The 14,852-nt window shown below is 48.4% G+C and overlaps 1 protein-coding gene across 3 annotated transcripts in view; it reads left to right on the top strand.

Moving 5' to 3' along the window:
• LOC146802188 (phosphatidylinositol 3,4,5-trisphosphate 3-phosphatase TPTE2-like) overlaps positions 1-14,852 on the top strand; it is a 276,700-nt gene that overhangs the window by 152,762 nt on the left and 109,086 nt on the right. For all 3 annotated transcript variants that reach the window (XM_085621775.1, XM_085621774.1, XM_085621776.1), the window contains exon 9: positions 8,563-8,627. In XM_085621775.1, coding sequence (XP_085477901.1) covers positions 8,563-8,627 — 65 coding nt within the window. The remainder of the gene's footprint in view (positions 1-8,562; positions 8,628-14,852) is intronic.

Here is a 14,852-nt window from a genome sequence, read left to right as displayed (position 1 = left end):
CGTGGATGGTGTGTGCGTCACTGAGCCGGAAGCCATTGTCTCCTGCTTCGCGGATTATTTCTGCGAAGTCTACTCCCCGGTTTCTCCCTGCTCGGAGGAAGATTCCCATGCCTTGCTTCGGGACATCGCACTGCCCTCCCTTACGGTGGAGGACAGGGATTCGCTGGATGGCCCGCCCACCTCGGACGAAATTGCCTCGGCTATTCGCTCGGTTGCATCCGGCAAGGCCATGGGCCCCAATGGTATTCCCATTGAGCTATACAAGCTACGCCCGGATGTGTTGGCGCCCCACCTGCGCGCGATGTTCCTTGCGGCCCACTCGCAGGGCTCCCTCCCGCCGGACCAGCGTCTGGCTACAATTGTGGTGATCCATAAGGAGGGGAAGCCCCGTGAGCGGGTCACATCCTATAGGCCGATTTCGCTTCTGAACGCGGAGCCCAAAATCCTCGCCAAGGTGTTGGCCAACCGGTTGGCTGGCGTGGTGGGCGATTTGGTCCACCAAGACCAATCGGGCTTTATACCACACCGCAACACGGCGCTTAATCTGCGGCGCTTACACGGGGTGCTCGCGCGTGTCCCATTTGTGCGGGAGCCGGCCATCTTGGCGTCCTTGGACGCCACCATGGCGTTTGATACGCTCGAATGGCCATATATTTGGGCGATGCTGGCGAGGTTTGGGTTCGGCCCGGGTTTCGTCAGCTGGGTCAAATTGCTATATTCGGGCCCGTTGGCGCAGGTGGTGGTGAATGGGCGAGTATCTGCCCCATTTGCGCTGGGGCGGGGCACGCGACAGGGTTGTCCCCTGTCGCCTCTCCTGTTCGCCCTGGCCATGGAGCCCCTGGCGGAGTGGTTGCGGTGGCACCCTTCTATCCGTGGTCTCCGCTGGACCCCCGAGCATGAGGACCGCGTGTCCCTCTATGCTGACGATATCCTTTTGTATCTCGCCTCCCCGCGCAAGTCACTGATCGTCCTGGTTGATGTTTTGCGCTCCTTCGGTCGCAACTCAGGCCTGGTCATCAACTGGGCGAAATCCTGTGTCTATGTGCTCTCCGGGGAGGCCCCGGTCTTGCCGCGGGACTGTCCGATCCAGATTGCCTCCCAGGGTTTCCGGTACCTGGGTATATATATCACTCTTGACCCGGAGGCCCGCTATGAGCGGAACTTGCTGCCCCCCCTCCAGCGTCTGAGGGAGGACGTGGTGCGCTGGCGGCGTCTGCCGCTCTCGCCGCTCGGCCGAGCGGCCTTATTTAAAATGATGTCCCTGCCGCGCTTCCTCTACGCCCTCCAGAATACCATGGACCTGGTCCCGGCACGCTACTTTCGCGAGGTGGAGGGCCTCCAGCGGCGCCTGTTCTGGGACGGGAGGCCACGTATTGCTCTGGCTAAATTGACGCTCCCGTGGTACGATGGAGGGGTCGCCCTCCCGGACATCAAACGGTATTACTGGGCCTCCCAACTAGCTGCAATTAATCATGGCCTTTACGGGCCCGCCTTGAACCCGGCATTTGAGATGGACAGGACGCTTCTGCCCGGTGGCGATTATCATCGAGCGCTCTGCTCTGGCGCGCCCGACTCCCGTTTGACGGGACCGACGCGTGTCATGGTGCGTGTCTGGCACGCGGCTAATGCAGCTATGGGGTGGAAGGACCGTTTGACCCGAGCGTCTCCGCTGTATGCATCTGAGAGGTTGGGCTCCCTGTGGACGTCGAAGGGCTTCGAGAAGTGGGACACGATCGGAATCAGCACGGTGGGAGATCTCTGGACGAGGGGGGGATTCAAAACTTTTGAGACGCTGCAGGCGGAGTTTCAGCTGCAGGACAGTGAGTACTTTCGGTACCTACAGGTCCGCCATGCGCTGGGCTCCGTCTTCCCGGATGTCGCATCCATTCCGGAGTCTTCCCCCCTGGAGGACAGAGTGCTAGATGGCCATGTCCCGGACAGCACGATCTCCCTCATATACAAAAAATTGATTAACGATAGATCGTGTCTGCTGACTAGTCTCCGCGAGGCTTGGGTTGCCGACGGGCTGGAGCTGGACGACGAGGATTGGATCTCCGCGGTGGCCTCTCCGAAAGAGGTGGCCATCCCGGCTCGCCTTCGTTTCGTCCAGCTCAAGATCCTTCACCGGGTCTACGTGACGGGGCCAAGGCTTTTACGTATGGGTTTTGCCGGTGATGGAATGTGTAAGCGTGGCTGTGGTGCGTTGGCGACTTTCATGCATATACTGTGGGAGTGCCCGAAGGTGGAGCGATTCTGGCGTGGTGTGCATGAGGTTCTACGAATGGTTACGCGTGTCGCGCTGCTGCCTGAAGCGAGGAGATGCTTGCTGAATGTCTGGGAACCAAATGACTACTCGGTCCCGCAGGCGCGGTGGGTGACTCTGGGATACATGATAGCCAAGCGTGATATTGCCCAATTGTGGGGATCCCAGAGGCCCCCTGCGGTGTCGGCCTGGAAAGAGCATATGGATTGGTGTATGTTTCGTGAAAAGGTGGTGTATGTGGCGAGGGGTAAGCCTGGGGCGTGGATGAAACTCTGGGGCCCCTGGAACGCCTACCGCGGGGGTATTTGTGAGCCGCCACTGCTACCGGCGGCCTCGCCGGCTCCGTCTCCCTAGATGGCGCCCCTCCCTTGGCCGCGGGCGCGCGGTCCCCCAGTCCCTGATCTACTCCCGTCCCCCTCTTCAGAAGTTTGCTGCTGGTTACGGATCCCCCACTTATGGAGCACGTGTTGTCACGTTGGATCGAGGGTTGCCTTGCGGTTGTGGTTTGTTTACGTTGTTTTGCGTTAAGAAAATGGAACCGTACTGTGGGCATGGAGCTGTGAGGCCTGCACCATTGATCACTCCTGTCTTCCTATTGTGTACCGCTGAGAAAGCTTTTTGCTGTATGTATGTAATGTGCTTTTGATGCTCTAGCGGCCGGCCGTGTGGTTGTAGGCCCATACCTGTAACTTCTATAAACTGCAATAAACGGTTTCAAAAAAAAAAAAAAAAAAAAAAAAAAAAAGACTGGCATAATCTTCACCTCAGCCCTGTCTATAAAGTGGTTTGGAGCAGGCTGGTGCTAGCGTGGCTGGTGGAAGCATCTTTCTCGTCCCGCAATATTCTAATAAAAGGTTCTAATAAAAGGCCATGCAGCTGATATAATCACCTTTCTAGTAATAAATCTGTGCGACAAATATGTCTGGGTTCTCCTGAGTACTGAAAGCTTAAAGCGGGATGTTACAATGGAATACATCCTAATGTAGGATGTTGCTCCCTCAAAGAGATGTCTGTCTGACTGCTGCTTGCTCAAAGAGTGGTCACCTGTTTCCTGATTCATTTGACCACCCACCGCTGTTTCAGTACCTTACTGAAATTGTTGAGTAAAAAGACCCATTCTGGCATGGCTTGCCTCCTGTTTGTCTAATGGCCTCCACCGGATTAAACTGGGGACGCATCTCTTACCTGCCCAATTCCTTGTGTGTGGGGTACTTGAGGAGACCCTTCTGGCCCCAGCCTCAAACAGAGCTCATCAGAAGTCATGAACTTCTATTTCTATCTGTGCTGATGATGCATAGATTATGGTACAGGCAGAAGACTAAGCTCCTCAGAGTGAAGCAGCAACCAGTTCTCCTCATTAGAGGGTATGGTGAGACCTGGACAAGGCTCTGCTGTTACAGCTTAATCCCTCAAAGGCAAAAATAATATGTTTTAGACAACTAACCAGTCAGAAAACAAGTTAACCCTTCCAGCATGCTGAGTCTTTTGATTCAAAAGGTCTCCCTAGTCAATAAAATAAATAATGTCCTGGCATTGCTGAAAGAAACCCATGCTATGAACTCTCAGATTGAGTTGTTTTTTTCTTTGTTGAATGAAGAGCTTGATCTGATACCTGCAGACAGTGGTGCTGCCGCCAATGGATCAATTGTAAACCCTAGACTCAGGATTATGTTTACGTGCTCTATATTTGAAACGTGAAAATGACATAAAGACATAAAAGTCCACCAACTGACCAACAGCCTGATGAAAGAGGACTAAATCACAGAGGTACGTAAGGCTGCCACTGCAGGCTAGAATAAAGTATAAATACCAAGTACTATTTTTAAATTTTAGACCAAGAATGACCTTTGTCTATTCAGAGAAGGCCAGCTCCTTCCAGAGAAGTAAAGCATATGATTATCAAGCCAACATTAATTTGCCTATGCACTATTTTCAACGACCACCACATATGCAAACATACACCTTCCAGACTGTGAGCCCTGCTGATGAAGACACTAATCAGGGACCTATGATCTGCTTAAACCCTCTAGATCTTCAAGTGTGAGGTTAGAAGTTATCTGTTCTTTTCTAATAGCCCACTCAGATGTTAGCTAGAACCATTCCTAAAGACATTGAGGGGCATATTTACAAGCCGCTATCGTCACCAGAGCGTCACTTTTCGTGATGCTCTGGTGGTGTAGCGCCTTTTCACATATTACAAGGTGGCGCTAAGCCACTTAACGTAGCTTGACGCCACCTTGTAAATATGCCCCTTTCCGCTGCTGTCTGCTGTGGTAAAGGGACGGGCAATAGGTGTTGTTGTGGGCGTTCCATTGCTTTTTGATGCTGCTCCGGATTTATAAGGCTGGGGCAGCGCCAAACACTAAGGCCAAGTAATACCTGGTCTTAGAATGGTGGTAAGAGTAGAAATGTTCAATTTCTCCTCGTTTTTTGCTTTTTCTTAAAAAAATTAAATCACCATTATTGATTGTTTATGTACAGGAAGGTGTCCTTTCCTGCACATAAACAATCGTCTCTGCAGGGCAGACACCCTTGCAACACGGCGCAAGGGTGTCTGCACTGGCGCTAGGCAGCGTACTTCGCGCCAGAGTAAACGCAGGGGTGCGCCGTATTTTTTGTAAATAGGGCGCATGCCTGCATTTTAAAAATGTCAGAGCACGGCATTGCCAAATTTGGCGTAACACCACTCTCTGGCATTTATTTTTGTAAATATGCCTCTATGAGTCATAGGATGAATTATGTGTGTTCTTTGAATTCAATGTACGTTCATCCTGAGTATTCTATTGAGGATCCTGGTCTGGTCCCTCTGATGTCCTGTTACAGTTAATTCCTCTTCATGCCCAATGAGCAGGACTATAAAACTTCCAGTTCTGTTAGAAATGTTGCCCCACCGGTGCCCACACTCTGATGGCGATGAGCTCGTCTACTTGTGTAGAAATTTAACATGTGCTGCTTGAGTTACATGGGTTATGACTGTGTTATAAATAAGCTATTATTCATACCCTTGATTTTGGAGTTGAGGTGATTAGTGTAGTGCTTTAAGTTAACCACTACACACAAGCACTATACCTGAGGGAATCCAACAAACCCTTAGTCACAGGGTGGGTTCTTAGGGCATCTGTATGCTAAGCCAAGAATGAATGAGGGCTCCTAAACCAACACATGTCCTCCTTCTTTGTTTGTGACAGGGAAGTACCCCATCAAGTCAAGGGACTGCCTTCCAGAGATCCCAAAAGCCTCTACAATGACCAACTACGCCGTAGTTTAGGAAAAACGTTGCTTTCACAATAGCAGTGACGTTTTGAAAGGAAACATCTTTTGGTTAAGTCACAGAAGAAGCTATAGTTTCACTTCTGAATTGCACTTGTAAAACTGGGATTCGTGAAAATGTGAACGTCCACTGATTAGTGAAACTACTTTCTAGTACATGAATGCATATCCGAAAATGTGCATTTTCACGAAATAGGTAGTGTGTGTGCGAGTGATCTGCATTGGTGACAGCACTTTCCTAATTTGCTGAGATATGTGGACGCCTCTAATCTATCGACCAGCCCGACCCTGTGTTTTACACAATTTGATATGATTTAGGAAGGCAAAGCTTCTTTTCAGTGAGTCTGTATTGGGCAGTATGTTGTTCTTAAGGCAGCGCAATACATAGGATACGTGAAACAGTTATTAATGTCTCAAGATATTGACCCTCACAAAGCCTGTGTTGTGTACTTGCTGTCCCAGTCCATTTTCTGCTGTACACTCATCTGAGGTTCCTGAAGAAACTGTCTTAAGACTAAGGGCCTAATTACGAGTTTGGCGGTCCATAGTGGTGTGGTGGCTACCGCCGCACCAGCGATATGACCATCCTATTACAACTTCCGTTGTTGGACCGCCATGGGACCACAGCAACCGCCAGGGATCCGTGATCCCTCTGGGTTGGCACAGCGGTCTGGGGCAGCAATATGCAGCGGCACCGCCAAACATATTATGATCTTCCTGACCTCCACACACTTCATGGGGTTGTATGCAGGGGGCACATGGTGTTCCCCCTGTGTGCATGCACCCCAATTCCTGCACGTCATGGACTGCAGAGTCCATGTCGTGCAGGAATGTGCTTTGGCACTCCCTCTATGCTGTAGTTCAAAGGCTCACGTGAGCCTTTGAACTGCACAGTCACAGGACCGCCTCACCGCCTGCCCGCCAGACCACAAAATGACTCATAATCTGGTGGGTGGGCAGCAGTCGAATTTGGCAGTTTGGGAGCGGGGCGCTAGGGTGGCGGCCCGCTACCACACCACCAAAGTCATAATCAGGCCCTATGTCTACTAAGGGATTGGTACCAAAGGAAAACCCAAACTGTATAATGAGGTGGATGGGTTACATTTACGTACGAGAACAAACCCGAGTATGCTTAACATACTAATTCTTCAAATCCACCTGGAAAAATGATAGAGAAGTAATTGAAATGTATTTCACACCTAATTTTCCAAATCTGGTGAAATCAGAGTTTAGTGGAAAAGTAACTTTGTAGCAATATACTTTGTGCTGTCTAAGCCAATACTGGCTTAAAACCAGTGTAGCCTCTCGTTGAGCCTTCAAAGGCAAATACATATCCTTTGCTAGAAGAATTAAAGACTCTGATTCAGAAGACAGTGACCTGTCTCTGAGCCCAGGAAGAACAGAGTGGTGTTATCTACTAGAAATTTACAGAGACTCTGGGAGGGGTGCGACAGCAAGGCAGACCTTAGGGCAGTCTTAATACTTCTTCTTTTGACTTGTTGATCTCAAATAGGGCTGACAGGATCTGCTCTCATTCATTCTCAGAGCCTTCTTAGACCCTCGGCTCAAACCCCTATTAAGAGGGAGAACCGTTTTTGACCCAGTCAGGTAGGCGGAGAGCTCATCTTAGTACAGGAGTGGCGAGGGAGCTGAAAGAGATCTGTCTGGTAGCAGAAAGGATCTACCATTTTGAAGCTGGGGTTCCTGGGTCATTTTACGATAAGGTGAAGAGGGGGTGATCCAAATGGAGCGTGACATGGGGTGAGAAAGTAGCCAGGGTTTGGTAGGGAACTGGCTCGTGCACAGGATTTAAATGACACCTCACATTCAGAACATGCCTGAACCTGGTTTGACTTCACCTGAGCAAGAAGGCCCTGCTCGGAGAAAGTAGATTACTAACTTATTACTCCGGCTGGAGGAAGCGGATGCACACACTGACTAAAGGACTCTTTACTCCTGCTGGCACTCAGGGATTAGAACTGCACTTTGAGGGATAAGTGGTCTCCTGTTAGTCAGCTCCATGGCCACACTAAAAGCAGAAAAGACTACTTACTCCAAGATGAGTAACCTATGAGACGTGAAGGAAAGAAATCAAGGACAAAAGATACTACAATCCAAATGGTCACATAATATCTCCTGTTCTTTCTACTCTATTTCTCAAAAGCAGCCTTAGCATTTATTCTTATATTTTAGTCCAATTCCATCAGGCTATATTTAAGAACTCTTTTTCTAGTTAGTGGTTTGCCTTCAATATTCCTTCTGTCTTTGGATGTTGAGTGTGAGAAGAACCATATATTCAATAACTATAGTTGTATGCTTGAATGCTAATCTTGGACCCACCTGACCTACCAGTCCTATCACCTCTGATTTCTAAGCTGAATCAATTATTTTCTTCTGCTAGAAAACCGTGTGAATAGGAGTACCAATGATAATACCACAGAGCACAGTGTAAGACTCACAGTAGGAACCACTTAGACATTTTGGTTAATGTTTTATATTTGATTTATTATTTCTAAGGCTTTATGAATAGGTGTCTCTGGAGAGCAGTATTTTTGAGGCGTGTTGAATTTAAAAGAAATGCCTAATGGGAATAACTTTTATAACTGGATAGCTACTCTTTAACTACATAGTCTATATATATTGTAATGCATGGTGGACCTTACTTATAGTTTGGTGACTACAAAACAACTCCAATCACTGTGGAAATATTAAAACTGAAGGATAGTACACCAGTGAATTAGTTCCACCTTGCTATCCTATGTTAAACGAAATTCCACTAGTGGATCCCACTCCTGAATGAACACTACTGCTAGTAATGAAAGGAGTTTTGGTTGACTAGAAACCATTGGACAAACATGGTCCTAAAAACTGTGTTGGCCTTTGTTGGAAAGTAACACTAAGATGGTAATCATGAAGTCAACTGAAATGGTCAGTACCATGCAGACAATTTTAAATAGGATTTTATTTTATAATTTGCATGAATCATACATGTATAGTATATAGTTAAAGCACATTTTTCACCTTTTCAGATCGTGTGATTGCTATGTCGTTCCCATCTGCAGGAAAGCAGTCCTTCTACAGGAATCCTATTCAGGTTGGTGGTTTTCCTCTACATTTTTTAAAACAATTTTTATAAATTTTCTATTGATCCCGGACGGAAGACAGAAAGAAGAGCAAAAGACAAAAGGGGGTTCGGGTACATACCCCAGTTGTGTATCAGAAACACATGGCAAACCACAGGTTATTTAAGACACGTCTATGGCTCCCTTAGCTGTCCATGTCTACTGCCCGGGCATATCCCGTGAGTGAGTTCTTTGCAAAAGTCATTGTCCAACCATTGAAAATTCCCATCCCCAACTAGCCCCCACCCCTCTTCCCTCACCACCCTCCCAGGCGTGTCACTTAAGTGCTGGCTGGGAAAGATCAGGAGAGCTAATGTCGCAATCGGGCGACATATTGGAATGAGAGGAAGCTGAGTGAAATCAGGTGTGCATGCCAAGCGCCACTACTAATCATGCAAAGACAGAGCAAGGTGGGTTCAAAGCTGACTATGCGTTAGACTATGGCTGCCACAGGGTCATCCACAGATGCATCCCCCGCATCATCATCAAGGAAGTTGAGAGCTACAACAAGCATTTCCCAGGCTCTCGCACTCTCCATTGCCTTTTCACTCCCTGTGCGATTTGCAATTTGTAACCTAATCATTCCCTCACACTCAGCCCATTTCAGGAAGTCTGCTTTCCACTTATCGATGCTAGGGCTCTGTTTCGCTTTCCAATGTGTGGTGATGGTTCTCTTGGCTAGTAGGAAGCCCAAATCTATAAATTTACTAGTGATTTTGTTCTTTGAGGTATGGGGAAACCAATGTAGGATACAGTGAGCTATGGATGGGTCTAAGTCCCTATCACTGAGGTCTGCCAGTAAAGCTGTTACCTCCTCCCAATAGCTGTCAAGGAACGAGCAGTCCCATAGCATATGTTTAAAATCTGCGCTGTCTGCATTACATCTCGGGCAGGACGCTGGCTGGGCCAGGAAATATGCGTGCAACTTTGCTGGGGTTAGGTATGCTCTGTGTAGAATATGAAAGTGCACTAACTGAAACCTCTCATTCCTCGTGCTCTTCCAGGTTCTCTCCACAAGTTCTCCCCACGTCTTGTCTGGGATGACCTCCCCTAAATCCGTTTCCCACTTGAGCTTTAGGGCAGACAGGGGGGATAGGGATTCTAGTTTCATGCATCTATAGAGACACTTCACCGCTTTAAAGGTACCCGCTGCCATCACCACATACTGGCACCCCATAGAAGTGGGTGGTTCTGTTAGTCCTCCACCCCAATGTTTCCTGATGTTCGCCGTGAGGGCCGTGTATTGTAAGAAATCACCCCCGGCAGTGGCGGTGCGTCTATTGGGGGCGTTGCCCCACTAATCAGCTCGGCCACATTCTTCCAAGGATTCGAGGAAGATTAACTGTCCCGCGGCCAGAGTCAGACGTGTCGCTGAAGGGAGTGGGGGCGGGGCAGCACTGCAGGGTTGGGTTTGTGTTGACGTAATGATGTTGTACTTGTTGACTCAGCAGGGCAGGCCCAGTGCGCATGTTCGAGTTTGGGTTGATCATTTTTCTGACCAGCCCGAACATGCGCACTGCAGTGCCCTGCATTAGGAGAGCGAGCGAGGGCGAGTGTTGCCAGTGGCCGCAGCCCCCGGTCTCCTCTGGGCGGGGACAGTCCCTGCTCAAGCCAATCCTGACGCTGCTGAAGCAGCATCTGGATTGGCTGAGAGGGGTTGCCACCAGCCACTCAGGAAGGTGCCAATGGACCCCAGCCCAGGAGCACACAGCAGCGACGGCGCAGACCGACCCGGCGGTCTGGTAAGTTTTCAAGGATTTTTCCTTGTTTTTACTTTATTGTTAAACCCCCCCCTGTGCGACCCCCCCTTCCCCATTCTCTGCGGCTAAATCAGCAGTAGAGCACAGGCGACACCGCAGGGAACTCTAGAAGGTGGGTATCATGCTCAGGCTAGTTGCTGGGGTTGTGGCCTGCAAAAGGAGTGGTCTACACTTAACCCGTGCACAAAGTCCGTTGTCCCCTCGAAAGAGCGCGGACGTGGTGCAAGTGATCACGGCTCATTTTCGCTTCATCCTAGGGTTGCTTGCTGTACTGCCGTGCAGACTGCCAGCGATGCACGCTACCTACCCCTCTGTAGTGCCTGCTCTAGTGTGTGTCGATTCATGTTATTCTCATGGCTACTTGACTGCTATGATCCAACGTCCATCCTGCACAGGGTGTATTACGTAGCACTAGCACTGCTGCATGGTTGTAGGTACTCTGTCGTTTCGGCTTGCCCTTCGGGGTCTGATAGTGTTACTTATCACTACCCATCATCATGCATGGTGCTTTCCCGTCAACACTTAAGAGCAAGAGACCAACAAATACATTGATCGGGGCATTTAACTTGCACGAGCCACATCTCGCACAGCCTGTCTCACGGTTTTCTCTGTCTGCCTGTTGCAGCTGTAGAAACTGAATGTTCGCCCTGTGTGGAGGTAACTCTATCTGCACAGTCCTTTTCTTGCCACGGAGCTAGTCCGATGTCATGGACTGTGTGTGTTCTCCTGGGTGAGCGTAGTCAGCAGGAGCTCTGAGGTTTAATCTCCTTGCTCTGCTGCCACGCCAGAAACGCTGCTGTGTGGGGGTAACTCTATCTGCACAGTCCTTTTCTTGCCACGGAGCTAGGCCGATGTCATGGACTGTGTGTGCACCTGGGTGACCGTAGTCCGCAGGAGCTCTGAGATTTAATCTCCTTGCTCTGCTGCCACGTCACATCACCACAAGGAGTCTTTACCATCTCCGTAAAACCGAAGGTGCTTCGTAAACAGCTGTTTTTGACTTTCTGCCAACTCGACTTTTTCATACAAGCCCAGAGACGTTTTAATGCATGGGCAAAGTGGGCTCTGGCCCAGGGCCCCAGCCTTTCAGGGGGCCCCCTTACAGAGTCAGCTCCATTCTCCAGAGTTTTGCCCTAATGACCTTGAATATTTCTTAAACAGATTGTTTTAAATACTGTTTTCCTTTAATTAATTTTTATATGTACCTTATTTGTGAGTCTAGTATAGCCATTTTGCAGAGAAATGTTGTGTTTATGTTTCATGCAATATACATAAAAAAGTTTCTTTTAGATCAAAACAAGGCCTCACATATAAGAAATGGGAGGGTGTTACAAAGATTATTTGCAGTAATATTGCTGAGCTGCTGCTCTGTTACAATATTGAAAACACACATAACTATCCCTGAATATTAGATGTAAACACATTTAGGCCTTATTTATGAGAAGTGATGCATCGCTGTGTGAAAACAGGGATGCGTCACTTCTTAGTGCACCCTCCTTGCTACATGATGGATGCGTCATATTTACTGTATGACGCATCATGTCGCACCATGTTACAGATATGTCAGTATTTCTGACGTATCTGTAGGCGCGAAAGTGATGCATTGCTGGGGTGTGTCTGAAAATAGACGCAACTCCAGCAATGTGTCCGAAAGGGCCTGAATCAGTCTTATACCTGCTGTGAGGCAGGTGTAAGATATTGAGGCAATGGCGTCGTAGACATGGTGCACTGAGTTCTCATAGATTTCAATGCGCCACTTCTACAAGGCTTATTGCGGGGCAACACCCACCCTGCATACATTATACCTGGTGCAGGTATAATGTGGTGCAGGAGTTTCAAAGTGATGCATCTGCCTAGATGCGTCACTTTGCAAATATGGAGCAACATGGCACATTTTTTACGCTGCCGGTGCGTCACAAAAAGTGACGCACTTGCGGCATAAAAGTGAAGCAAGGCCTCATAAATAAGGCCCTTAGAATTTGAACGAGTGTTCCTTTGCACTGTCAGGGACCTAATGAAATGAAATAGTGTATTTAATAAAGTGCACAACTACTCAGACTAGAGTGTCCTGGCGCGTGACAGCGGGAGGAAAACGTGCGTAAAAGACCCATCAGTTAGTAAAATCCAGGTTTTTAAGTTCTTTCTGAAAGAGAGTAGGTCTGTGGTTAGTCTCAGAGACTCAGGGAGGCTATATTCCACAATTTTGCGCCTAGAAAGCAGAGGGATCTGCCTCCAGTGCGGGCACAGCACTTTTTAGGCATGAGGGCTAGGTTGGCATTGGAAGATCTTAGGGGTCTAGCTGTTGTATAGCGATTAACGCACTTATTTAGGTAGCCAGCTCCTAAGCCGTGGAAAGCTTTCAAGAAGATGGTCCTCGCTTTGAAGTCGATCCGTTCTTTTATTTGGAGCCAGTGTAGAGACTTGAGAATAGGGGTCATACTAGATCTGGGTTTAGGTCTCAGGATGGCTCTGGCCGCCGTAATTTGTACCACTTGTAGGCGCTGGGTAAGGGATTTGGGAAGACCAAGGAACAAGCTGTGAACATAGTCAAGCTTTGATGTCACCAGAGCCTGCATCACGATCTTTCTGCTCTCAAGCGGTAACAGTGGCCGGAATATTTTTAGCATCCGGAGTATGCCAAAGCAAGCGCCAGTTAGATTTTGGATTTGAAAGCGCATGGAGATTGTCTTTGCTATGACAATTCCTAAGTTTTTGTCTTTCTCCGTTTCCGCGGGTGGGGATGGCAGATCTTTTGGCCACCAAGAGCTTTAGTCAGCCATTTCTGGATTACCAAAGAAAATAGCTTCACTTTTGTCAGGATTGCACTTCAGCTGATTGATCTTAGGCCAGTTAAAAACCTTTGGGAGGCAAGACCTAATCATTGCCCCGTCAAAGTTGGTTCCTTTTTCACACGTAAAAATCAGCTGCGTGTCATCAGCATAGGAAAGAATTTTGGCGCCCTCTTCCTCTACAAGAAATGCAAGGGGGATAGATATATATTAAAAAGGGTAGGACTGAGAATGGAGCCCTGAGGGACACCTACATTCATGGCTGGAACCGGGGAGGAGAAAGGGTTAACCAGATGTCCTGAGATCCATTTGCCAAGAAGGATGACATCCATGTTAAGGCTCCTGGATGTTAGCAAGTCTCTCTAGGAGCCTCTCAATTGGGACCATATTGAAGGCCGCCGACAGATCGAACAGTATCTGAACAGCCTTGCCTCCCTGGTCCAGCTTACCCCTGAGATATTCAGTCAATTCCAGCAGAGCGGACTCCGTACTGTAGTTAGCCCTAAAACCGGAATGGGACACATGAAGGAGCTTCCCATCTTCAATGTGTTTTTGTAGGGCCTTGTTTACATGCTTCTCTAATACTTTGGAGCGGGCCAGAAGAAGGGAGATTGGCCTGTAGTTGGCAGGGTCCGTCGGTTTGGCGTCAGCCTTTTTTATCAGTGGAAGAATCTTAGCATTCTTCCATAATTTCGGCATGTTGCCTGAGGAGAGGGAAGCGTTAAAGAGCTGGTTTACAGTGGGGTTTATGGTGGAAGCTAATATGTTCAGGATATTCGCTGGACATGGGTCGGTAGGAGAGCCAGAATTAATGTTTTGGAGAAGGGTCAGTGACTCTTCAAGCTGAAACTCAGGGAAAGCTAGTAAAGATGGAGGATCCAAGAGGTGAAATTTGCTATTAGAACTAAGGTAGAAGGTCAGTTCTTCCTCTGAGATGTTAGTGAAGGCTTGTTCGATCACGGGGATCTTTTTGTGGAAGAATTGAGCTATTTGCTTAGACCATTCTTGCGTGCATGGCCCTTCCTTTGTGCCAGCTTTCGGGGCGTTAAAGGATTTAACTATGCTAAAGATTACCTTACTCTTATTTTGGGCATTTTCTATCTTGGTTTGAAAGAAGTTTTTCTTGGCTGCCTTCAAGAGAATCTAATGAGCTTTTAAGTTGTCTTTATACACCTTCCTGTCCACAGGTAGATAGGATTTACACCATTTATGTTCCATTTTTCTACAATTTCTTTTGCTAGATCTGAGGGAATCGTTAAACCATGGAGCTGGTGGGGGCGAACTCCTTAACAGGAAACATCCGGTACAGGTGCATCAATGTTAGTTCGGAGCCATGAATCTATTGAGCGGACGTCCGAGTCGGGGCAGCCAGACAGCTCCAGTGAGGAACGACCGAGGGCATCTGCTAACATCGGGATGGATATTTTATGGAACGTCCTGTAATTAGGGACCCTCTTCCCTGCGTTAGCCTGAGTGGCTGTGGCAGAGTTGGTAATGACGAATTTTAATAGGAGGTGGTCAGACCAGATAATGGGAAGAGGTAGGATTACTGATATGTCAAAGTTGTGAAAGATTTGGCTAGGGTAAGGCCCTTCTCATGGGTGGCCGAAGAAATAGATGGAAACGTGTTGCAGGCCTGCAGCGTCTC

This window comes from Triturus cristatus, chromosome 8, assembly GCF_964204655.1.
Source record: "Triturus cristatus chromosome 8, aTriCri1.1, whole genome shotgun sequence".
In the NCBI taxonomy this organism is placed as follows: Eukaryota; Metazoa; Chordata; class Amphibia; order Caudata; family Salamandridae; genus Triturus; species Triturus cristatus.
Note: the sequence above shows the minus strand (reverse complement) of the source record. Positions and strands in the feature narration are given on the sequence as shown.